Source organism: Myodes glareolus, chromosome 4, assembly GCF_982192425.1.
Source record: "Myodes glareolus chromosome 4, mMyoGla1.1, whole genome shotgun sequence".
In the NCBI taxonomy this organism is placed as follows: Eukaryota; Metazoa; Chordata; class Mammalia; order Rodentia; family Cricetidae; genus Myodes; species Myodes glareolus.
This window is the reverse complement of record NC_142029.1, coordinates 36,027,859-36,053,605: the sequence shown is the minus strand read 5'-3', so window position 1 is coordinate 36,053,605 and position 25,747 is coordinate 36,027,859. Positions and strand designations below refer to the sequence as shown.

At 38.7% G+C, this 25,747-nt stretch overlaps 1 protein-coding gene across 16 annotated transcripts in view; it reads left to right on the top strand.

Annotated features, from left to right (window-relative positions):
* Window positions 1-25,747, top strand: part of Mlip (muscular LMNA interacting protein) — a 262,529-nt gene that overhangs the window by 174,733 nt on the left and 62,049 nt on the right. For all 16 annotated transcript variants that reach the window (XM_087905390.1, XM_087905384.1, XM_087905393.1 and 13 more), the window contains 3 exons: window positions 6,003-6,047; window positions 12,185-12,229; window positions 25,498-25,626. In XM_087905390.1, the coding sequence (XP_087761516.1) occupies window positions 6,003-6,047; window positions 12,185-12,229; window positions 25,498-25,626 (219 nt within the window). The remainder of the gene's footprint in view (window positions 1-6,002; window positions 6,048-12,184; window positions 12,230-25,497; window positions 25,627-25,747) is intronic.

Here is a 25,747-nt window from a genome sequence, read left to right as displayed (position 1 = left end):
TTCATTTGCTAGGACTAAATATATAGTTCCTTCATTTTATTACCTTCCAATGTGTAATGTATCTCTATTCATCCCAATTTCAAAATTCATTTTGTTTTTCTTTTATGGGTACCATTATTTCTCTGATCATTTTCAGCTTTGTTTCTTTCTTTCAACGAGTACAAATGCTTTCTGCATGAACTGTGTACCATGGGACATTGTGTATCTGAAGCAAGTTTTGAGTGTGTAGATGCTCATGACTTAAAAGAGCAGTCCTAACTTTTACTTTAAACATTATAGACAAATATGAATAACTGATAGAATTACTTATTGCCCTTGCTGTTATGATATTAGAATTTCATAAGTAACCTGGAACCACTCCTTGTTGGATATTTTGAAAATAATTTCTGCTATTTGGTGTGTGTGTGTGTGTGTGTTTAGTATTGGAAGTTTCTTTTTCTTCAAGTATTTATTATATGCTCAAAGACAAGCCAAGTGGAAATTCTATGGACCTCACTACAGTTGTAGAAGAAGAGATGGAATTTTACTGAGATCTGCACATGGAACGGGATTAGACAGATCAGTGATCATATCTCCAGGCAAAGGCATAGCAATGTATGAATTTCCTGAGGCAACATGACTTGTTTCTGTGAAGATGTTGAAAAATTCAATGTATTTGAAGTTTAGTGAACCAGTGATGCACAGTATAAAATTAGAGAATGTTTGTCATGGTATGACATTTGAGTCTCAAGAGAAATAGAAGGACATAAAATGATCATTCTGGCTGTGGGGAAGAGTCTTCCGAGGAGGTCAGGAGTACAGTTACTGATGGCAAACTGGAAAGGTGGGTTCAATGAGTCATAAATAAGCAAATGGGTTTGGGGCTTGATAACAATTCAGATATGAGCAATAAAGGAGAGGAGCCATAAAGGAGTCCTGCATCACTACCCAGGGTATATGACAGTGAAATAGATACAGCATAGTGGCAGGTAGAGTGGTAATTTAGATAGTGTTTGATTTTGATTTGTTTGGAGTCATTGAGTTTGCAGCTAGTGGGAGAGTTGGCCACATGTACTGTGAGCCTGTACAGAATTTCAAGGAACAACACATTTCAAACTGGTAGAGATAGAGCCAGTTAAACATAGTGAAAAGGTTCTGTTAAGAGGAGAATCAGAATTCCACAGGAGTGGGACTGAACCAGTGACCTGGACCAGAGCAGGCCTCAGACAGTGACTCCATGAGAGCAGGAGCAGATTCAGACCAGAGTCATTGGCAGAAACAGGACTATGCTGGTGATCTAGGCCAGAGCAGGCCTGTGACAGTGAGTGGAACAGAAGCATGACTGAACCAGCTATATAGGTTAGAGTGGGCCTGAGAAAGCAAGCTCCATGGAATCAGAGCAGATCCAGTACAGAGACATTGACAGATCAGGATTGAACCAGGAACCTGGCTTAGAACAGACCTGAGACAGCAAACACCTCAGGAACAGGTACAAGGCAGTAACCACTGAGCAAATGAGCCATAGCCAGAGATAGCTGCGGGTCTGAAACTGAATCTTGGACTTTCAAGGGAGTAGACCTAAGCCAGGACCCCTATAGGTCTGGGCGTGAGTCTAGGACCTTCAAGAAACTAAGCCTGATCCAGGATCCTTATGGGTATGGGTTTGAATCTGGAATCTCTGAGGGACTAGGCAGAAACCAGAGATCTCTGCCAGCCCAGGTATGAGTCTAGGACCTCAGAGGAGTAGGCCTGAGCCAGGACCTCTGTGGGTCTGTGCGCTGGTCTGGGACGTCAAAGGGAATAGACAGGAACCAGAAAATTCTGTGGGTCCGACCATGAGTCTGGGATCTCTGAAGGAGTAAGCCTGAGGCAGGTCCTCTGTTGGTCTGGGCATATTCAAGTCTGGTAACTCTGAGGGAGTTGTTTGGAGCCAGAGTCCTTTACAGGACCAACCCCAAGCCAAGGACTTCTGCAGGACCAAATACAGGCCAGGGACCTTTACAGAAACAAATATGAGCCAACAAGCTAGACTAGAGAGGCATGAGACAGCAAACTCCAAGGGAGTGAAACAAAGCCTAGGGGCGTGAGCGAACTCCAAAAACAGTGACCAACAGGGAAACAAGAACCATGGCACTGGTTGTGCTATGAGGAACAACCATCTAAGCCTTGTATTCACTGGCACATAGAAGATTAATCAACAGAATCACAGACAGCCCCAACCACACCTATTAAAGGAAAAGATGAGTAGAAAAGATAAGAACACATGCGATACCACAAAGAACAACATGACACCAGTGAAACCTAAAGACCCTACAACAGCAAGAGTTGAACCACCAAATATAGATGAAGCAGAAGAAAATGACCTAAAAAATAACTTTAGAAGAATGTTTGAAACTCTTAATGAAAAAATGAGAAATTCCCTAAAAAAAATGGAAGAAAAGACAAAAAATGGGAAGACATCAGCCAATCCCTTAAAGAAAAACCAACAAAAAGCAATCAAACATATGAAAGAAATTATTCAAGACATGGAAACTGAGAGACAATAAAGAAAACACAAGCTGAAGGAATTACAGAAAATAATCAAGAACAACAAATGCAAGCATATACAGCAGAATGCAGGAGCTGGAAGAGAAAATCTCAAATGCTGAAGATAAAGTAGAGGAAATAGACTAATCAGTCAAAGAAAATATTAAATCTAACTAACAAACACTTAACCCAAGATGTCCAGGAAATATGGGATACCATGAAAAGGCCAAACCTAAGAAAAATAGGTATAGAAGAAGGAGAAGTTCAATTCAAAAGCACAGAAAATATATTTAACAAAATCATAGAAGAAAACTTTCTCAACCTGAAGAAAGATATGCCTATGAAGATACAAGAAGTTTGCAGAACACTAAACAGACTGGATCAAAAAAAGTCCTCTTGCCATGTAATAATCAAAACACTAAACATACAGAATTAAGAAAGAGTATTAAGAGCTGCAAAGGAAAAAGGCCAAGTAACATATAAAGGCAGACAAATCAAAATTACACCAGACTTTTCATTGGAGACAATGAAAGTTGTGGTCAAGCATTATGCAGACATTAAGAGACCACGAATGCCATCTCAAACTACTATAATGCCCAGCAAAACTTTCAATCACCATAGAAGGACAAAACAAGATATCCCATGACAAAACCAGATTTAACCAAGACCTAGCTACAAACCCAACCCTACACAAAATACTAGAAGGAAAACTCCAACCCAAGGAAGTTGGCTACATCAACAAAAACACAGACAATTGTGTTGATAATTGTCTCAACCTAATCTATTTGTGCCTATTTTGTGAACTTCATCTATTATATATAAAAAAAACCCTTCATTTTGCTCTTTGAGTATAGTTCCTGGGTTGATAAGATGGCTCAGGGAGTAAAGATATTGTCCCCCAAGGCTGACAGCCCAAGTTCTACCTGCTGGGCTCATATGATAGAAGGAGAGAACTGGCTTCTGCAAGTTGTCCTTTGACCTCCATGTGTGTGCTACGCCCCCCCCAATCAATATTGTAGTTAAAATTATAGTTTCACTAAATATAGGATGATGGGCCTTTGATCTCTGTCTATCTTGATTTTCTTTCTCATAAACTATTTTGCCATCATGAGATCTGTAACTGCTAGAGAGAGACCATTTTTTAACTTGGCTCTGTCAACACTTTGAATACTGACTCTGTATATGACATCACTAATTTTCCTATAGATATCTAGGATGGCCTTTCATCTTATGTATCTCTATTGTTGATATCTCTGGCCTTTCAACTAGAGTTCTTAAACTTCTCCCCTTAATTCTGTAGATAATTTTTCTTTAGGTGTGTCTTATTACCTAGAATAGCAATAATAGCTCCCAGTACTAGGATTTGTCAATGTTGTTAAGGTTTCCTCTTTATTTTCAGAGTAAGAGGAATGCAGATGCTCCCCATTCAAATGCTCTGCACAGTGGGAACCCCGAGCCTCATCCTGCTCCCCTGCACCTCTGATTCCAGCTCTTTGCTAGTCATTGCTCTCGTTGTCATCACTGAGGAAGCACCCAGCAGAGTAATAGAGCTGTTAGGCTGTGTGACCCTGTAATAAGCTGCTTCCTCCTCTGCAACCAGCACAAAGAAGCATGGTGACACAGTTTACTCCCTAACTCTGCTCCTTTGCTTGCCTGATCCCTGATGTTGTAAACAAATTGTAAGACAGCAGAGATAAAATATCTAAATGCCAATAGTCAAAAACTATAGAATAAAGTAATACCTGTCATCATTTTGGAAAGGATAAAGAAACTGGTTAATAATGGGATAAAGGAAAACATATTTGTTTTTGAGGCTTTTCTTTTTGTTTTGGAATGGCAAAAATCACACTGTTGTGCTAGTGTTGTGTTGTGCTTGTGTTAGATGAATGTGAGTTGCTGGTTATACAAAAGAATAGAGATGCTGCAGAAAAAAAATCTGTCTATAATTAGATCTTGATTCAAAAAGGAATGTGTTATGGTTTAACTCCCTCCTCCAGAATTAATAAGTATAAGTAATCTCTGATGTGGTATTGTAATGTAGGGCTTTTAAAGTGTTACTAGATCATGGGGATTAAGTCTTAATTGACGGGATTATGAAAAAGACCAGAGAGAAGTTTCTTACCTCTTTCCCATGTGAGGAAACAAGAATTTTCAATCTGTGAGTGAGAAAACAGGACCTCAGCACACAATGAGCTGATTTAAACCCCTAAAACTAAGAAACACCTGTTGTTTACCAGCTCCCCAGTCCACTGCATTTTGTCGACGACAATCAGACATTATCCTTTGATAAGAAAGAGGGAATGGCTTCCACTGTAGAAGGACAGAAAATAGAAGACATGAGTTCAGATGTAGGACAGTTATGCTGAGGCTGAGAAAATAAGAATTTCCTGAATGGTGTTCTCATTTCATCATACACACCTTTCAGTGGAGTAAATTTAGGATCATAAATTAGCACCATATTCTTCCAGTCCCCTCTCTTAATTATTATTTCTTGCTCTCTTCTGCTTTCTCACCTGCCGTTCTTAACTGACAAATGTGGGGTATACACAGAGATCAGTTCCTAGGCTTCTCATTCCTTTAGAACTGTCACCTAGCCGCTTCAGGCTCAAATTTGTTCCTGACAAACCCTGTTATAACCTCAGAAAGAAGACCTAAGAGAACAAATATTGGGAGATCACCAAAGCATATGAATTGGGCACAGGTGACATCGATGGGCCTTTATTTAACATGAAATCAAGTTGTGGTTGAGATTTTCCACAGGAAACATTTTACATTTCAGGTTCAAGTGTGGAGATAAGTGGGTCAGAGTGATCGGGTAGGGCTTCTGTTCCTGTGTTACAAGTGAACTTGTCACATAATGAGAGGGAGGCAGGAGAAATGGAAATATTAAACATAAGACTATAAAAGACTATAAAATAGATGTAAGCTAGCAGGTGTTAGAACTAGAATACAATTAATGGGGGTAAATAATTGAGAAATCCCACTATAGCATAACTGATAGCAGAGGTATTAAACATGAAGGCAAGGGTGAAGAGGTACAGTTTTGAGGGAGGGGCATTTGAAGCTGTAATTTCAGAGAGCTTTCATGTTATTCTTGGAAGTAAAGTTGGGTTTGGTCTTCAAAGTCAATGACTGAAATGGGATGAATGTCTTTGAGTGTAAGGGGCTCAAAGAACAGAACCGAAATTTCTAGTGATTTCTGATACAGCCAAAACCTATAGAAGAAATGTGATGAGAAACTATAGGACTCATGGCTAACTTTATCAATAAATAAGAGGAAATTGACAGAATTTTGACAACTGATTTCTGTTAAGAGAATAATGAAGGGATATTAATTTAATAAAGCAAATTTAAAAGAGAAATGGAATTTTGAATAGATCTTTAGGATTCATGGTTAGAAAGTCTCAGTAGAAAAAGAAGCTGCACCCCTTTCTTAAATTTTGACCCCTTCATTATTCACTAATTATGGAAAGCTAATTATTTTTATTTTCATGCAGACTTCTACAACCCATCCAAGAGCAGCTGGCCGAGAAACCAAATATGTAAGTATCTTTATGCTTACTATTTGCTACTTTTTCAATGGAGATCTGTTCATATTTTAAAGGAAAGTTAGCTCTATAGTCATTATAATGGAATTTATTCATTTTTTCATAAATGGGAAGGGGTAAGATGCAATGATTGGCTCAGACATAGGAAATTAGATTGTGTCAGGTGTACAGCGTCAAGTAACCTTATCAACTGAATTCCTTCTTAAATGAATTCTAGTTTAATCTGCTTAAGCTACACAAAACAGAACTGTGCCACCTGCCTTTTGTCCCTCCAGTTATCAAAGCTTAGAGGACATTTATTTTTATAATTACTGCTTGAGTTTAAAAAGTCGTCAACCCATGTGCTTGACACATTGAGGTTAGTCCATATGCAAAGGAATCACCAGATTAAATGAATGATTAGTTTGTTGCTCGTCTGTGTTTAAATTATCAAGTAATTCAGTGTCTGTTTATGAGAAAAACTAAATCAGAGAGCTGGAGAGATGAAATCTCTTAGGGGATGAGCACTGGCTGCTCTTGAAGAGGACCCAGGTGTGTTTTCCAGCACCCACATGGTAAGTCACAACTGGCTGTGATTCCAGTTCCAAAGGAATGGATCCTTTTTTAAATTATGGTTTCTGTCAGGCAACAAGCACTCATGTGGGGCACAGACATGTACTCAAACATAATATATAAATAAGTCTTAAAGAAGAACACTACACCAACAAATATGTAGGTATGTATTCACAGTCTTAGCATTAGATGCGCACAGAGCCTTACCCACGTCTCTCAATCATGTCATAATGGTGGTCCTCATCTGCTTCTGCACAAACATATTCTAGTATAAGTGAGACAATTTCCTAGCAAGTATTGAACATTTAATCTGAAATGACTCGTTAAACTACTCCTTCTCCAGCACACGCTGTTTTTTTTCTAATCTGTATTTTCATCATTATCAAGGACAAATAGCTATTAAATGTGTGTTGTGTGCCACACTATCACCACACCTCACACCTTTCTGCCTTCATTTGGATTTCTCTAAGGCAAACAATAAGCTCAGTGGAATTATTAAATTTTATCATACTCAAGAAATGATGGTTATGGGATGTGTCAGGAACATGGTTCAGAGCATTTCCTGGAAGTGATTGCTGTCAGTTTCCATTACTATTGGGAGGCCTTTGGAGGAATGTCTGAAAGACTGGAGACATTGGTAGGCTAGATCCTGGTGGCAACTGCTGCTTCTTGGGCCACTTACTTCGTTTTATGATGCCTTCATTTTCACCCATAAGATAGAGGGTGGTGATAGCTTTCTCATGTGATGAATTTAAGGTTTAGATAGTCCTCGTGTGAAAAACCCTTAAAGCAGTCTCAACACACTGGAGTTATTAATAAATCATAGGCCATCTCTTTCTTTGTCCTTCGTGTTTGCTTTTATCCACACCTCCCTTCTCTTGCACCTATCTGCTGTTAGAAGACTAGAAGCCTCATGATTTGTATGCCTTGATTCTTTAGTGGGCAAAAAGAAAAAGCACTCTTTAGAAATGTGTGTGTGTTTTAACTTGTATTTTTTTGCATGTGTATGTGTCTATACTACCTGTACTTGTGCAGGTATGGAGACCAGAGGCTGACATCATGAGTTTTCTCAATCACTTTCCATTTTATTTACCAAAGCAGGGACTCCCACTTACTTGAACTGGCAGTTTGACACTTTAGCTAATGTAGGTAGCTGGATGGGTGTAGGATCACTAGTCCCTGTCTCCCAAGTACTGAGGTTATAAGGGGCTCAACATGCCGCCTGGTGAAGGTACGGGTAAGGCCTGGGGTCTTAAGGTTTTTACAATGACCATTCTACCCAGGCTCTTAGAAGGTTCTTTATTTTTAAACCTCATTAAAGGAGGTTATTTTTCCATCCCCATAGCTTATGAGAACAGTTGAGCATTTTAAGTTAACTGTGAATCATTGAGCAAATTCAGGATTAGATCAGAACAAACATAACTTTGATTCTGCTAAGATTATTGACCTTAATTAAAGTTTGTTTCTTGAGCAAGAAGCTCTGCTTTTGACTTTCTCTTACAACATAACATTTAAATTGTGTGTGGTATCTCAAATATGCCTGTGTCTTAGGAAGATATATCTTTTGGAAGAGGACATCTTATAATACTAGATATGACTAGGTGTTTGGTGTCAACTTATAGATAACTCACACTTACCAACACACAGCCATGGTTACTGTAATTACTAATTGACAGTTGATACATTTACTCTGAGAAGAAACTAATGATTTTAGGCCAGAAGTTCTGTTTAGCTTTAGGCTGTCCTCCTATGTCAACTCTCTGTCTTAAATACAATATATTCTGACTTTTAAAAAATTAACGAGGCAATAATTTATTTTGAAATTCTAATATAATGGATAAAACACATGATATTTTATTTAAGTACAGATTGAATACTTTTAAGCTATTAATTTCTCATTTTAATTTTTTCCCAGATTCTGTCAGAGGAACTATAGAAGTCTCTAGACTAACAGTTTAGTACTTCACTCTATTTGTGAAATTAGGCATTTTCACAGAAATGTACATGCCGAGACTCCAGGTTTCATTAACCTGAGGAGAGTTCTAGATTTGGTTCAAAAGCAGGGGCCATGCGGGACATCAGTCTGTGTACTACAGAGTGGGCAGGATAAGGGAAGGATTAAAGTCAAGAAGAGAACTGTGTTGTACTGAAGTTATCCTGAGCAAGTTAATACCCGACACACCAAATCCCTAGTTTCAAATACAACCCAAGGATCGTTAGTAGTGGAAAACCTAGTTAGTATTTCCTAACTCTGTTGTCCGCTTTCCCACTTTTCTTCAGTGATTTGACAAATATTTATTGAACATTTACCATGTACAAGTCAATGAAGGGTCACTGGGGTGAGTGGAGTGAATGCAATGTCAAGGTCCTCACCTTCTGAGATGTAAACACCAATAGAGGACACAGACGTAACCAAGATAGCAAGTGAGCTATCTACTTTCTTACAGAGATGGGAGAAATGGCCAGAGACTTGAATGACCTTGAAAGAGTCAGACAGAGTGGGGACTTCCTACTGTATCAGCATGTTAGTATGCTCATGGGTTTTCAGTTGTCCTGGGACGATTATAAGAGGTTAATTAAATAATAAGGGGTTTATGAATAATTATTCTATGTGTGCCTCCTTATTAAAAAAAGAAAAAGAAAATTGGTGGAGAACAAGAGGAGGAGATTGGAGAAAGGGAGAGAGGGGAGGGAAGAAAGGAAGAAAATAAGGTGAATGGAGGGAGGGAAGGAGGGAAATCAGTAGACAATAATGTTCTTTCGGTGTTTATTAAACATCTTACTCTCGTTTACATTCTGGATCAATGACACTTTCATTCGTTTAGATTAATTAAACTTTTAATATTGCTTCTCCCAAGGTGTGCTTCAATTAAAGGCTATTTTAAAAGTAATTTAGCTGAGATATTCTTAAGCACAAGAGAAACAAAATAGGGTTTACAACATATTAAGATGTAGTGTTAGGTCTTTTATATGATTGAATAAAACAGTTTATCAACAATATTTCATTAAATTCTAAACAAATGCTAAATTCAGCAATAATAGCTAGCAGCAAATAAGCTTTCATTCATTTAAACCATCCATGGGTCCCAAGAGGTGAGTTTTGTTATTATAAAATTTCAGGTACCATCCACTCTTCTTCTAGTGCTGGGAATTGAACTCAGGCACTTGCATATGGTAGGCCACTGCTCCACCACTGAGCTGCATCCCAGCCTGTATTCTGAGATGGTTGCTTTCCTCTGTGTGAAATACTAAATTTTATTTTAAAACACAATTTCAGTTTTCATCCAGTCTCTTGGATTTGAAAGAAAAACTTTCTCAGCATTTGCCTTTATTATTCTTATGAACTGTCACCTGCATAAATCTATTTCATTTGTGTAATTTAAACATTACAGCATGCTGCTGGGCAGTGGTGGCGCATGCCTTTAAACCCAGCAGTAGGAAGGCAGAAACAGGTGGATCTCTCTGAGTTCAAGGCCAGCCCGATCTATAAGAGCTAGTTCCAGGACAGGATCCAAAGTTATAGAAAACCCTGTCTGGAAAAACCAAAATCAAAAACCAAGAAAAATCCCCAGCATACATTCTTAGTAAAATTTAATGTTAGAAAATGGAATATTTGTGCTTTAATGAATTTGTCAGAAACCCTTGATTTTGGAGTAACATTCTATTTGATAGTAACTTATTTAATGAACTTTTCAAATTTCATGAATTACTTTTAAGTTCCATAAAAAAATGGTAGAGCCTTATTCAATATATGATAGCTTATAGGTAAAATCTCATTTTAATGAGCTCAGGGGACAGAAAATGTCATTACAGTGGAAGAATATTGATTTCTAAATATCACAATATATTGAAAAATGTGTCAAACCTTACTAAGAATATTTTCCACTTTATACACAGATATTCAAATAAAGGTCATCTTCTCTCATTTATGCAGCTCACATATTCTTGTTGCTATGCTTGGAGGTGTTGCTATGCTTGGACTGACTCAGGTGCTGCTTAGAACCAGGCATAGATTTTAGGGAAAGAGACTCAAATCCCCCTCGAGATCCAGATCTGCTTCCAGAGACGAGGCCAGAGGTTGGTGAGGTACTGGAAGTGTTGTACACAATGGAGGTGGGAAATGCCACTCTACCAATGATTTTCATGTATTCCTCCAGTTCGAGGAGTTTCTGCAGTTATTAGTGGGTGAAAGGGGCTGAGGGAGGAGTGGAAGTTACCATCAGGCCGTGCTCCACTAGGATGGAGAGGACAGAATAAGTCCTATGTCTTATATTCATGAGAAGGCAGAATTTTATATAATTTTAAAGTTTCTCCAATATGGGTTCCAAGGGGATGGAGCTCCAGACAGCAACAAGGGGCCTTTTGGCACTTTATGATTTTGGTATTGTGCCTTTGCAAAGTAAAATGAACTTCTCCAAAGCCGACTAGCGTAGCTGGGGCGCTCTACAGTCATTTGTCTTTCAGGCAGTCATAGCTTCACTTTGTAGTCTTCACTGTTTTGGTTCCTATATTGTATGGATCCTAGCTGTAAGAAAGGAATGGTTGCACGTACTTCCATTTTCAACACATAGAGGCGGAGGCAGGAAGGTCATGAGGCCAAGCCCCCTTTGGGCTGTAATGAGATCCTATAAAACAAAGAAACAATACACCCCAAAATAAAACCAACCAACCAAAATATAACTAACAGAAATTCTTTGATACTAAAAATGTAACTTTACTGAAAATGTGGTCTACCTTTTTATAGAAATTTTACTTATCTTTAATTGACAAATACTTTTATATTCATAGAAAACAATGTGATGTCTCATCTGTGCATACATTATAAAAGCCTTGATCAAATTAATCAGCACACACAAACACACACATATATCCCTACCAAATCATATTTTTTGTATATGACAAGAATTTTAAAAATAGTCTGCAGTGGTTTGAAGCCTATGCGATTTGTAACTACAACCCTAGACAGTGCAGTTGATGACTTCCACACTCAGCCTGGATGAAGTTTCACTGTAGCCTGCCTTCAGCATCATCTTTTATCTTCCCTCTGCTGGGTCCACCCCATCATCCCTAGCCTCCAGGCACGTCACTATGAAGTACAAAATATTATCAAGGAAAATGTGAAATACTAACGAGTTGTAAAGATATGATCCCCAGACAAAAGGAGTCAAATGCAGGAACCAGTCACAAAGATAATATTAACAGGTTTTCTAAAAATTTTGGAAGTGAGTTATTTCCATTCCTTACTCGAGAGAGTTTTGTTACATTACTCTCTTAATATAAATATGTTTTGAGAAAAATCTGACTTGTCTTTAATTTAGGTGTCAGTAAACGTAAATATCTACCATTTTTTTGTTTAAATAAAATATGGATTGAACAAACAGATGATATTACCTAACCTTGAAGAATCATTGGTATCAGGAGGCAGGGCTTGTACTATTAAGGCAAGAAGAAAAGCAGCACATACCCTACTCTGTGAGCTAAAATGCATAGGATGTGTGCTGCATTGCTCAAAAGAACCATTTCTTGGTGTCATGCTTTTTCTATAATCTCACTAATATCTATCATATTTATATTTCCAGGCAAATCTTTTATCAACATCCTCTACAGCGTCTGAGAGTCAGTTGGTATGTACTGTGCTCTAAGTTGTTTACCTGCTTTGAACATTCTTATTTCTCAAGACTTCAGCTGAAGAAACTGAAGAGATAATGAGCTTGCTCACATGTGTAACCAAATTTACTGACGTTTGAACAAAGTCACATGATGACTGCTTTTTCCAACCAAAACTCCTACTAACTCTGAGCAGTGATTTTACAAAGGATTGAATTGAGTCTGAAGAAAATGCAATTTGAATTTATGGAGGAGATTACTTCTTGATAAGAGGGATCAAAAAAGTAGTTGTAGGAGATAAAAACAGATAATGTGGGGTGGCTTCTGCATGTGTGGAGATGAAGGTGACAGTCTCCTTTGTAAACTGAAGGAAGAACCAGAATCTTCAATCATACACTACCCAGTTCTTCCAGGATAGAATCAATGCTTACTGACACAGTGAGTGAAGCAGTAGCCGTGGAAACAAATTACACTTACAAATTGCAATTACATTATAAAGTTAACTTGTTCCCACTTTAGATCTGGAAACATTACATGCTTTTAATTTTTAAAATAATCCCTATTTGTTTCTTGAGAGCAAAGTTTGGAAGTCAAGAGTGGTTTGACCATGCTCATGTGGAAATTCATTCACCACAGCATAGAGAAGATACAGTTTTAGATGTCAATTGAGCAAATGCATGCCTGTGAATTTGTATGCTATTACATGCTATTAAAAATTCTATTTTAAGAGATTTCATAAAATATACACACATTTAAGTATCAGATTCATAAAATGAGGTATGGTATAAACAAACTATAACTACAAAAAACCCACTTAAAATCTGTCAAAATATCCCATGTGGCTATGTTTGTGTTCGCTAAGAGAAATGAAAAACTACTGCCTTGACTTAAGAAGGATATCTTTGCATTTAATTTAGACCAGTTTTTTTTAAGGAGTACAAAGCATGTCTTAACTAAGTTTTAATTTGATATTTTTTTCTGAGGTATAGTTATGCTTATGAAGATGTTGCTATCAAGCAAATCACAAAGTATTGACCTGACGTAATCATTCAGTCAAATCACTTTGATTTCACTTCATGAATTTATCCTATATTTAAGATTGCCCAAAATATATTAAACCAGGAAAGAAATACATACATATAGTATCTTATTCTTTAGTGACATTATTTCTGATTATAATTCTTTCATTTCCATAAAAATGTTACTATCATATTTCATGATCAACACTCTTCAGATTCAATTCAGAAAATGGGAGTATATAAGATCAATTTTGAAAAATAAAACCTCTATATTTATGTATATATGAGTTAATATTTATATATGTTTAAAATACATATTTAAAGATGATATTACAGGTGATTACATATAAATCATATATGTGTGTCTAGCATATAATATTTATTAGAAAATAGTATAAATTAGAGTTAAATTATATAAATAAATTCATCAATTTGAAATGAAATAAGCAGTTACTGTGGCAATTGTTTGACTCAACTACAGGCCAGAAATATTGTAAGCTTATTTAAGTGAAAATATGTGGCAAATGATCATCCCAGCACAAGTTTACTATCAATCTTAAGTGTACATATTTGACTTCTGAATGACAAAGCAATTTCAAGTTTTAAAAACTGTAACATGAAGGCCGACTTGTTGGGGTTTCTGTCCCGCCCGGTACCTCACAGCTGGCAACTCCAAAGGAAAATCACACACAGGACTCCATAACGTTATAAACTGATTGGCCCATTAGGTCAGGCTCCTTATTAGTCCTTGTAACTTATATTTATCCATTATCATTATCTATGTTAGCTATATGGCTCAGTACCTTTCTCAGCATGGCAGCTCACATGTTGCCTCTTCGGTGATCTGGGCAAAAATGGCGGAGGGAGCTTCCTGCTTCCCAGAATATTCCCAGTCTCTTTGCTCCACCTCTACTTCCTGTCTGGCTTTCCTCCCTATACTGCTTGCCTGGCCAATCAGCATTCTATTAAAATACATGATAGACAAAATACAGACAATTCTCCCACACCATTTCCCTCTTTTTTTTTTAAACAAAGGAAAATACCCATAGTCCATTTGTTGGGAATGCGGGCATAGTATTTCAGGCTACTTCCTGCTGGTTGGGGGCACTGATGATCTTATGCGGACCTAAAGAAAATTTAGAGTTATAATCAAGTCCTGACTGGAGTATCCTGTGAGTCTTGATCATCTCAGGCAGCAGTCTTGAATCTGTTCTGGATGAAGAACTCTGTCATCTGGGCATCTGTTCCTATCGGAGATTTCTCAGGTGGTCTTCCTTTTTCGAACCTGATTTTTCTTAACTCAGAATGAACCCACAGCCTCTCATTTTCTGTGGAAACAAAAGCAAAATCTCTTCTCCAAAGTAACATACCTTTTGATTTCAATTTTGAAGCCACGGTATTTTCAAAATACCTAATTTGGGTTAGTTCAGCAGCATTTATAAACAAAAGTCTTTTAGCAGCTGTTGCTCCTTCCTCAGCATTCGAACAATTCAAAGAGAACATAAAAGCATACAGTATGAAGATTCTCTGTATATTTTCCATCTTTATTTGACTTTATTTCAACCTCTATTTCTTTTATTTTTACTTTTAACTTTTGGCTTTTTGAGACAGGTTCTCTGTATACATCTTTGTCCTGGAATAACTCTGTAGATCAGGCTGTTCTTGACCTCATAGAAATCTGCCTGTCTCTACGTCCCCAGTGCTGGGATTAAAGGCATGTGCTACCACACCTTGAACTCACAGAGGTCAATTTACCTCTACCTCCCTTGTGTTGGGATTAAAGGTGTATACCACCACACCCAACTACTCCTTTTTTTTTTTACTTTTAAGAACTTTAATCTTCAGCCTGCATATATTTTTAACACATAGTAAAACATTTAGAGGTTTTCTTCATCTTTGAATCTCCCTTTACTGTATATCTCTCTTTTTCTGACCACACGAGTCTTCAATGGGTAGGACTAAAGCCATAGCTTTGACAGTTAGATCCAGCCCATTCCTTAGCTTTCCAGCCTCATGGCTGAGATATCAGCCAGAGCTGTGTTCACTGCCACAACTCTATGGCGTTTCAAGGTCCTTGCCAACAAGCAAGCTGCAGCATTCTGCTCACAGACCACATGCAGTCAGACTGTCTGCCTGAAAGAGTCAGAGTTTGCCCTGGCAGGACGGCCCACAAAGCTGGCATTTTAAAGCAGCACAGTTTTTTCCTGCTATGGCTGAAAACTGAAAAGCATGCATTCAACTTTTCATCAACACTGTTTAAGTGTTTCGTAGCAGGACCTTTTAATGAGCTGCAGGGTTTTGCAGCTAAAGCTGAGTCAGGAAGCCTCTCTTAGATGAGAGCACTTGCTTGCCTCTAGCAAGCAGAGCAGACCTGAGAAATTGCTGCTACCAAGAAAACATGCTTTACTCTATACTTTTCCAGAGTTATTCCAGGACAAAGATATACAGAGAACCTGTCTCAAAAAGTAAAAGTAAAAATAAAAGAAATAGAGGTTAAAATAAAACTGCACAAAGATGGAAAATACACAGAAAATCTTGATGCTGTATGCTATTATGCTCTCTTTGAATTGTTTGAATGCTGAGGAAGGAGCAACAGCTGCTAAAAGACTTTTGTTTATAAATGCTGCTGAACTAACCCAAGATAGGTATTTTGAAAATACCGTGGCTTCAAAATTGAAGTCAAAAGGTATGTTACTTTGGAGAAGAGATTTTGCTTTTGTTTCCACAGAAAATGAGAGGCTGTGGGTTCATTCTGAGTTAAGAAAAATCAGGTTCGAAAAAGGAAGACCACCTGAGAAATCTCCGATATGAACAGATGCCCAGATGACAGAGTTCTTCATCCAGAACAGATTCAAGACTGCTGCCTGAGATAATCAAGACTCAACAAGATACTCCAGTCAGAACTTGATTATAACTCTAAATTTTCTTTAGGTTCCCTTAAGATTATCAGCGCCCCCAACCAGCAGGAAGTAGCCTGAAATACTACGCCCGCATTCCCAACAAATGGACTATGGGTATTTTCCTTTGTTTAAAAAAAAAAAGAGGGAAATGGTGTGGGAGAATTGTCTGTATTTTGTCTATCATGTATTTTAATAGAATACTGATTGGCCAGGCAGGAAGTATAGGCGGGCCAACCAGACAGGAAGTAGAGGCGGGGCAATGAGAATAAGAGAAGGCTAGAGAGGAGGAAGCTCATCTGCCATTCCTGTGCAAACCACTGAAGAGGCAGCATGTAACTCGCCCAGCTGAGAAAGGTACTGAGCCATGTGGCTAACATAGATCAGAATAATGGGTTAAAATAAGTCATAATCACTAATAAGTAGCCAGAGATAAGGGCCAATCAGTTTATAACTTATAGAGATCTCTGTGTGATTGATTTTCTTTGGGATTTGCCGGTTGTGGGGTACTGGGCGGGACAGAAACCCCAACAAGCTGGCCCCTCATGGTTCATATGGCGCCCAATGTGAATAACTGAATCCACAGAAAGCTTGAGAAAGATTGGGAAAGAATAGAGTAAAGCATGTTTTCTTGGTAGCAGCAATTTATTGGGTCTGCTTTGCTTGCTAGAGGCAAGCAAGTGCTCTCATCTAAGAGAGGCTTCCTGACTCAGCTTTAGCTGTAAAACTTTGCAGCTCCTTTAAGAGGTCCTGCCACAAAACACTTAAATGGTGTTGATGAAAAGCTGAAGGCATGCTTTTCGGGTTTTCAGCCATAGCACGAAAAAAGCTGTGCTGTTTTAAAATGCCGGCTTTCTCTGCTGTCCTGCCAGGACAAACTCTGACTCTTGCAGGCAAGCAGTCCAACTGAGTGTGGTCTGTGAGCAGAATGCTGCAACTTGCTTGCTGGCAGGGACCTTGAAATACTGTAGAGTTGTGACCATAAAAATGGCTCCAGCAGTACCTCTGCCATGAGTCTGGAAAGCTAAGGAATGAGCTGGATCTAGCTGTCAAAGCCACGGCTTTCCATATTGCTTTGTAAATTAAAGGCTCATGTGGTCAGAAAAAGAGAGATATACAGTAAAGAGAGAGTCAAAGATGAAGAAAACCTCTAAATGGTTTATAGTGTGTTAAAAATAAATTCAGGATAAAAGTTAAAGTTCTTAAAGTAAAAAAAGAGTAGTTGGGTGTGGTGGTACACACCTTTAATCCCATGTGGCTAACATAGATAATGATAATGGATTAATATAAGTTATAAGGACTAATAAGGAGCCTGACCTAATGGGCCAATCAGTTTATAACCTTATGGAGTCCTGTGTGTAATTTTCTTTGGGGCTTGCGGGCTGTGGGGTACTGGGCGGGACAGATACCCCAACAAGCCAGCCTTCATGTTACAAAAAACTTTTCCGCTTGGCCTATATGCTTGCTTGTCATCACTACAAGTGTGCATCTCCAAACAGACATTACTTCAGCTATTAAAATATTTGCATCCGTGATTGCAGTCTAGCCCAATGGTTACGAATGTTTGCATCCATGATATTTATGTTCAATTCCTAGCACATCAAAATGCAAGCAGTGGTGTGTGTGTGTGTGTGTGTGTGTGTGTTCACCCACACACATTATGTATGCTGTTTCCATTGATTTTTCTAGGAGCCAAATGATGTAATATTGAACTTGAGGAACTGTTTTGGCAACTCTTGAGACTCACTTAATAACTTCTCCTCTATAACAACCAACACGATAGTTAACCTGAAAGGAATCTCTCACTCTAAGTGGAAGTTGGAAGAAGTACTGTGCCAGTCTGAAGGGATTTTTATGAGATTCATATAACACTACAACCTGTTTTTGATATGGTCTTGTAGAAAATGGAGATACTTTGATTGCACTCCAAAGCCCTAGATTACCAAAAGATGTGAGATGTCATTTTATAGGCAGCGAAGTGGAGGCTGCAAGCATTTAATTAGATCATCTAAGGTCCTAGCATTAATGTTTATCCTTTTTCCGTGTGGTTTTCAAAAGGAATCATTGTTATTGATTTTTAATAGTTCAGGAGGTTTATGAAACCTCTGTTGAAAAAATTGGGAAATGGGCCTCTGGAGAACTGTCTGAGATTTTGCATTGTTTATTAAACACGATGACTTAATGAAGACGAGCAGACAGAGAAAAGGCAGATTGCACAGGGGCATCAGGGATGCTGGACAGTGCTTCCCATAGCTATCAAAAAGAGCAAAGAGGAAACGGAAGCATTGGCTCTCAGTTTGAAGCTTTCCTCATTCTGGAACTAGACCGTCTCGGTATTAACAAAGATGGGTATGTCCTCTTTTGCCTGCTTAAGAAACAGTTTAGTTGGACAACATGGGTAAGATCTGTTTGTTTGTTTGTTTATTTTTATTTTATGAGGGGAGCCTGAGTTAGATGGCAGCTGGCTTTTTTGCTCTTGGAATTCCATGTCATTGCAAACCATTCAATGCTGTTTAGGATGGGCTGCTGAATCTGCAGAGCAGACCATAAGAGGTTTAGAAAATAAACCACATGGCCCGGTAGAAGTAAAAGCAAATGCAGCTTACTGGAACTGAATAAAGAAGAGCCTGAAGCGGGCAGTTACTTTGTCTCTGGTTCCGAGTGCCAGCTGTTGTACCCTGCTTTACTGGGCATGACTCAGCTTTCTGAGGGCCCTTAAGTCCCTGTTGTTTGAAAAGGCTTTTGTGTAGAACTGATTCTTCCTTAAGCTCAAAGACAGTTTCTCCTTGACGAGTTTTCCTTGACACAGCATACTCAGGAGCTCCAGCATTTATTCATCATGCATGCCTCCTGAGCTGTGACTCATGCTATTGTCTTCTTTTCCATCAAAACAGTTCAATCTGTGTTGCGTCTGTTCCACAAAACAGTTCTAGAGCCACGGGATGTGCTTCATCATTATGGAAGCCCCAACTTTAGTTTTTTTATAGCTGGTATGGTAGTTGTCTAGGTTATTTATAGTTGGTATTCTATATAAATTCAAACTTCTTTTATTTGTTTTCTTTACAAAATTCTGTCATGCCTCCCATCTCATTAGACACCCATATGCACCTTGTGCCATCTCAGTGGTCTCTAGGGGACAAATGAATTGCTTCTCAATTATCAGGAGGTTTATCATATACTGGAAGATTTTGAGATCTGAGATATTTATTAGACAGGAAAAGGAGCCTATGTATCAGATTCAAGTACATAATATTGTTGAGGGGCAGGAGTCAGTTACCAGTCACTGACTGAATGAGTGAATCATTATATAGATGAATTAGATAATGCTTCTTTTATCTACAATTGTGTATAATTTTGGATTTCAACAAGATTTTTTTGCTACAAAGTCTCCAAAGGGAAAAAAATCAACTTCTGAATGGTGAGACGACAGAAGCAAATAGAAGGAAGTAACAATCAGGTCACTTTAAAACTGTTTTTTGATTCATCAAATCAGCTGAGGTTTCGACAGCTTCACAGAGTTCCTGTGTGCTCCACTCTTCCCTTTTGCTGTTGTGTAGATCTTATGATTCAAAATCACGAGATAACAGACTTGAAAACCGGGTTCCTTTTGTGTCTCTTGTTTTCCATCATATCTCCTTCTAATTTACTACTGTAGCTACAGGCAACCTATCATCCCATTTGTTGAAGTTACTAATTTGGGAAAGATGTTGCTCTAAGAAGCCATCATTTTAAAACGTCGGCAACAAATTTGCTAGGTCATTGCTGGCAGTAAATCTCCAGAGGCAGTACCAACTTGCTGTCATACAATTATGATGATAAGTTTCTAAGAATGAAAAAAAATCCAATTTTATGTGCCCTAGTAACAGTGTTCAAGTAAAAAATGGCATGCAATAGATTGTAAACACAAGTAAATAGCAGCCTTAGACTAATGACGCTCAGCACCCACCCACCCACCCCAAATCATGATAGTAAACTCCCATAACTCTGTTCCTCACACCTGAGACTTATTGCAGAAGTCTAGCAGCAGAGTGAGATACGATCTCAGTTCCACCCCACTCCTCATTTGTGTTTTTCAGAAATGGTGAGATCATCATGTCTCTCTCTCTCTCTCTCTCTCTCTCTCTCTCTCTCTCTCTCTCTCTCTCTCTTTAATGGATGCATTTACGTGTACCATAACCTGAATGACTTTGACTTTGGGACTGACCTGCCTGGGCTGACAGGAAATTCAGAAATGACAGGTACACATAAGGAAAACCTGGGACTAAAAGGGCCATACACTGTGACAGAGGCTCCCAAGTAGCAGCCTGGAATCCCCTGCATTTATTTACTCTCTCCAGCATGAAGGAGGAAGGTTCAGGTTGCTAATCTGGGTAGGAGGCCCTGAGGAGAGCAGTCCCAGATGCAATCAACCTGAAGGAGGAAGCTGCAGCTGATATTTTCTGCATGTTGTTAGCATCCATACTTGGACTATGGGAAGGCCTTGCCATTCCTCTGAGCCTGACCTGGGGAAGGACTTGCCATGGGTCTGAGGTATTAGGGTTCTTGACATGGTTTATGCTCATGTAAATAATACACATTCACTCAGGACTTCATCCACTCCCCACATATGACTAGGGCAGTACATGTATGTGGGGTGGTGCATAAGTAGGTGTCTGTATATGCATACTAAGGCCAATGGAATACCATGGATGTAATTCTCAGGAATGCCACCAATTTACTTTGAGACAGGGTTTCTCCGTGGTCTGGAGTTTACCAAGTAGGCTAGACTGGCAGAGTAGCAAGCTCCAGGGATCCTCCTTTCTCCACACCCTTTGACTTAGATGCCAAGTCTGTAGGCCGCAATGATGACAATTTTATGTGGGTTCTGGGAATCAAAGTCAGGTCTTCAGAGATCTTTGGCCTCATAGAGCAAGACAACACACACATACGCAGATGTCAGACGGTGGCACATGTTACAGGGTGGTAGAGATGAACATTTTATCTGGATGATCTGGAAACACCTCTCTGATAAGGTGCTGTTTGAGAACACAATGGCAATGAGATCCACGTATAGACGGAGCAAGTGAAAACTCCTGGCGGAGGGTCACAGTGGGTGCGTTACGGTGAGTCACAGTCAGGGAGTCTGAGCAAGTGTACACTTGAAGAGTGTAGTGTGGCAGCAGAGGACAAGGTGGAAAGGGAGAAGCTAGTTGAAGCCAAGGAAGAGCAGCAATTGCAAGCCCTTTGCAATGAGAAGGGTGAAGGGACCTCTGAAAGATCAGTTGATGTGGTTTGATATGGAAGTGAGTGGCATCATTTGGAAGTTGAATGGCACAATGTGGGTTACGCTACAGTTACTCTGTGGATTGCTTGACTTGTTGTGCGTCCTGAGTTAAGAGTTGTGTTGTATCCATTGCCATCGACCTTACAGTTTTTGAAGAGGTCTCATTTGACAGAGTAGGGCCTAATAGCCTCAGGTGGAGACATCTTCAGAGTTCCCAAACAGCTCTTTTCTTTTGGAGGCGCTTCAGAATATTTCCATCTAGAGTAAGTCATTTCCCAGTCAGTGATTCACATCAGCTAACTCTCCACCTGGAGACTCTTTGTTCTTTCTGTATTCTGAGCATTAACTGTGTGAAAAGGCCTTTTCAATTTTTCCACTTATTCCAGACACAAATTTACAGAATACCATTTTTTTGGCATAACTGGAGTGATATATGTCTCTTTGTCAAGTCTGGTTATTCTATAGATTCTACGAGTAAGAAGAGGCCCTCTGTGGATGGCTTTGTTGGACGATGACGGTCTTACAGTAACTCACTTTTTATGGACTCTTCTAATGTGATCCATCTCATTTCTTTATGTTTGTTTGCACAGAGACTTAGCAAATTAGATTTGCACAAATTAAGGAAATCCTTCAAGAGAACTCCTACTTGATGCACAAGGATAACAGATTACTTTGAGCACAGAGAAAACAGAGATGAGAAATTTATAAAAAACAGCCTGCTCTTCTTCCCCGGAAGACAAAAGACCCTGAGAAGCAACTGTGTCTGGAGTGTTGAAGCCAGTACCAGCAGAGCAGCTCATTTGATGGATGCTCTGGCCTAATGCCTTGTAGTTTTTACTTTGCACACAAATCATCTAGGGATCTTTTAAAGTACAGATTCTAATTCCTATGTTAAGGATGACTTAACATGATCATTTGACATAAAGGAATGACATATTAGGAAGAACAGAAAGGAAGTCGCTGTGGAAGTGCCTCCTGTGTGCCCACATTAGCTCTTCATGCATCATGTATGTATGGCTTTCTGAGGTATACATTGAAAATCCATTTGAAGGACGAATTTGAGTACCATTGAAATGAGGATGATGTGGTAATAAGTGGTGTCATTCCTCAGGAAACAGGAGCATTATGAATAGAATACGGGACATCCACTGTGAAAAGACCCAGTTAAGGAGTAGAATGATAACACATCAGGTGATTTGATGTATCAAATGGCTTTTCCAAGATTATATAGTCTAATGCCTACATTTCAGAATTGTGTGTCCTGATACTCCCCTTATCCTGCTATCATGCTTTGGGAGGCAGGAGGCACGGGGCCACCTTCAACTTGATTGTTGTGTACCATGATTAGAGTTTTAAACTGACCAATAGTGACAGAGTTTGGAGACTATGATAAAGGTCAGATGATGGGGAACATGAACACTATCAAAGACAATCTCTACCTGTTTTTCCTTCCCTCTGGTTTGCATTTATGGCTATGAAATATGGACAATTATGCCAAACTATGATATAGAAGCAAAATTAAAAACAAAGAAAGAGACAATGCCAAATTTAAGAAAAAGCAATCTGTGAAAACCAAATTAGTAATGAATTAGAAATAAAGAATGGGGACGACTCAGATACTTCAGGTTGACAAAGTCTGAGACTCAGTTTCTTTCTTTCTTTCCTTCTCTCTCTCCCTTACTTTCCTCCCTTCCTCCCTCCCTCCCTCCCTCCTTCCCTCCCTCCCTTCCTCCTTCCTTCCTCTTGTTTTTTCTTCAAGATAGGGTTTCTCTGTAGCTTTGGAGCCTGTCCTGGAACTTGCTCTTGTAGACCAGTCTGGCCTTGAACTCACAGAGATCCATGTGCCTCTGCCTCCCAAGCACTGGGATTAAAGGGATGCACCACCACCACCCAGGCTGAGATTCAGTTTTTAATAATAATGAAAGGTGGAAAAATTTATAGCACAGAGGAAATAATCAGTAATCATCTAGATGTCAAAAAGCCACCATATCCAGGAGGTACACAGAAAGTAAGGAATAGAAACCCTGACAGAGAAGCAATGTGAGGCATTGGTAACAGACTCTGATACCAAATGTAAGATTTCACACTTGGCAAATTTCCTTTCTTTTTTTTCTATTTTATATTATTTTAACATTCGTATATATATACATATATTCATATATACATATTCATATATATATATATTTGTGTGTGTGTGTGTGTGTGTGTGTGTGGTGTGAGTGTGTGTGTATGCACTATAGAGAACAGAGGACAACAAATGGGAGTCAGGTGTTAACTTCTACCATGTGGGTCTTGGGATTGAGTTCAGATTGTTTGGCTAAATAGCAACCTCCTTGACTCTCTGAACCATCTCACTGGCCCCAGATCAGTCTCTTTTCTGATCTTTTTCTTGAAGGTGGTCTCAAGACAGATGGAATCTATACTAATAGAACTCAAAATGTATAGCAATATAGGAAAAGAGACAGCCATGTTTCTCTGGGACAGAGGTCCTCTCCCATATCAAGTTCTCCTAGGTAGTGTTCTCCTTTCTACATGCTGACACCTGGCTTAAACTCCTAAAGTTCCATGCTGTGACATTGTTTTGATTTCCTATATTGATTTCATGAAGAAAGTATAGGAATAGGAGAAGGAAGAAGGAGAAATTAGAAGGGCATCTCTTGGAAAATAAGGACATGTGTACAACACAGGGTCACGGCTCCAACACCAGGCAGCAGTCGGAGACTGCCCGAGTGGTGTTTTTATGTTGTTTACTTGAGGAATACTGTTCACATGCTTGTTAAATAACTGGGTACTACTGGCTCTTTTTTTTCTTTTCTTCTTTTTTTTCTTTTTTCTTTTGGTATCTGGAGATAAATCAGTTTCTTAAGTCAGAGCTATTTCTCAGCCTGAAGAAGGAAAACACTTTCTCAGTCTGTATTTCCCCACTTGACATATACACAGAAAACAAACTAGGGAAATAGCAACTGAAAAAAGTGTTAGAGTGAGACATTTATTCAAGACTCAAAATACATCAAGTAACTTATAGAGTAGAGAGATAGATGTCGTCTCTTAAGGCTTAACTTTATAGAGTAGAGAGATAGATGTCGTCTCTTAAGGCTTAACTTATGAGCACCAGGTTTAACTAGGCCGGTCTAATTTACGGTTCTCTAGGAGGAATGAGGTTGAGAAGAATAATTGTAATTGTAGAGAAAAGCTCAAACAAAGGGTGGCACAATTTCTTTTTATTGAATTTTTACTTGGCATGGTTTCAAAACATATCAGTCATTTTGAGTTATTTGACAGTGTGACAAGATGTTACACTCTATGGTCATTTAGAAATTGCCCCAGGTGAAAAAAAAAACCCTCTCATATTGTCATCAAGTACCATTTCATGAGTTCCCGGTGACTGATGTTAGTTAAGGCTATTCTGATACAAACTACATCAGAGGGAATCTAGTGTACGAGGAGAGGACAGTCCTTGGGAGCTAAGGGACTGGAATCCTAGCTGGGCCCATGAATACTTTGGCAAACACTCCCAAGGCTCTTCTCTCTGGGGTTCAGCTTCAGAAAGCATCTTCATTTCAGTAAATCTGCATTTTCAATTAAATTAGGGAATGATATAGTTCCTGCGTTGACACAAAGTTATTGCAGATAAGACAGCTCTCTCTGTCATGTTCTATTTCTAGACCTAGTTCAGCCATGTATAATATGAGTGTAGCTTATACACAATACGGGTGGACATACACAATACGGGTGGACATTCCAAGGTCCTCTATACCTTTTCGGTCCATTGTAGAACAGGAACTCAGAAAACATTTTTCAAGCAAAAGGTAGAGGAACACGTTTGGTGTGGTTTTGCAATTTTAAGTCATGATAGGAGATCTTTCTTACTTAGTTGGTACCATAATCAGTGAACTAATTGATATAATTTGTTAACAATTATATTGATTGGTTATACTGTTAAAACAATATAATTTCTAGGCCTTCTTATCCATTATTTTAAACCACTTCAAATTTCAAAAGAAAAATTTTGTGAGAGATTTTTTTGTAACAACAATAATTATACTTACTCATTTTAATAGTGTTTCTCTCCCCCTCTATTTTAAAAACATGTCTCCTTCATGTAGACTAAGCCTGGAGTAATTCGCCCAGTACCTGTAAAATCTAAACTGTTACTGAGAAAGGAAGAAGAGGTCTATGAACCCAATCCCTTCAGTAAATATCTTGAAGACAACAGTGGCCTGTTTTCTGAGCAGGTGAGTATACACATAAGACCGTATTTCCTATTACATACCATAAATACCTGTATAAATTAGCAATAGCATATGTGTAAGAAATATGTTGAATAGGTTCTATCACTGGTAATGGAAATGGTCA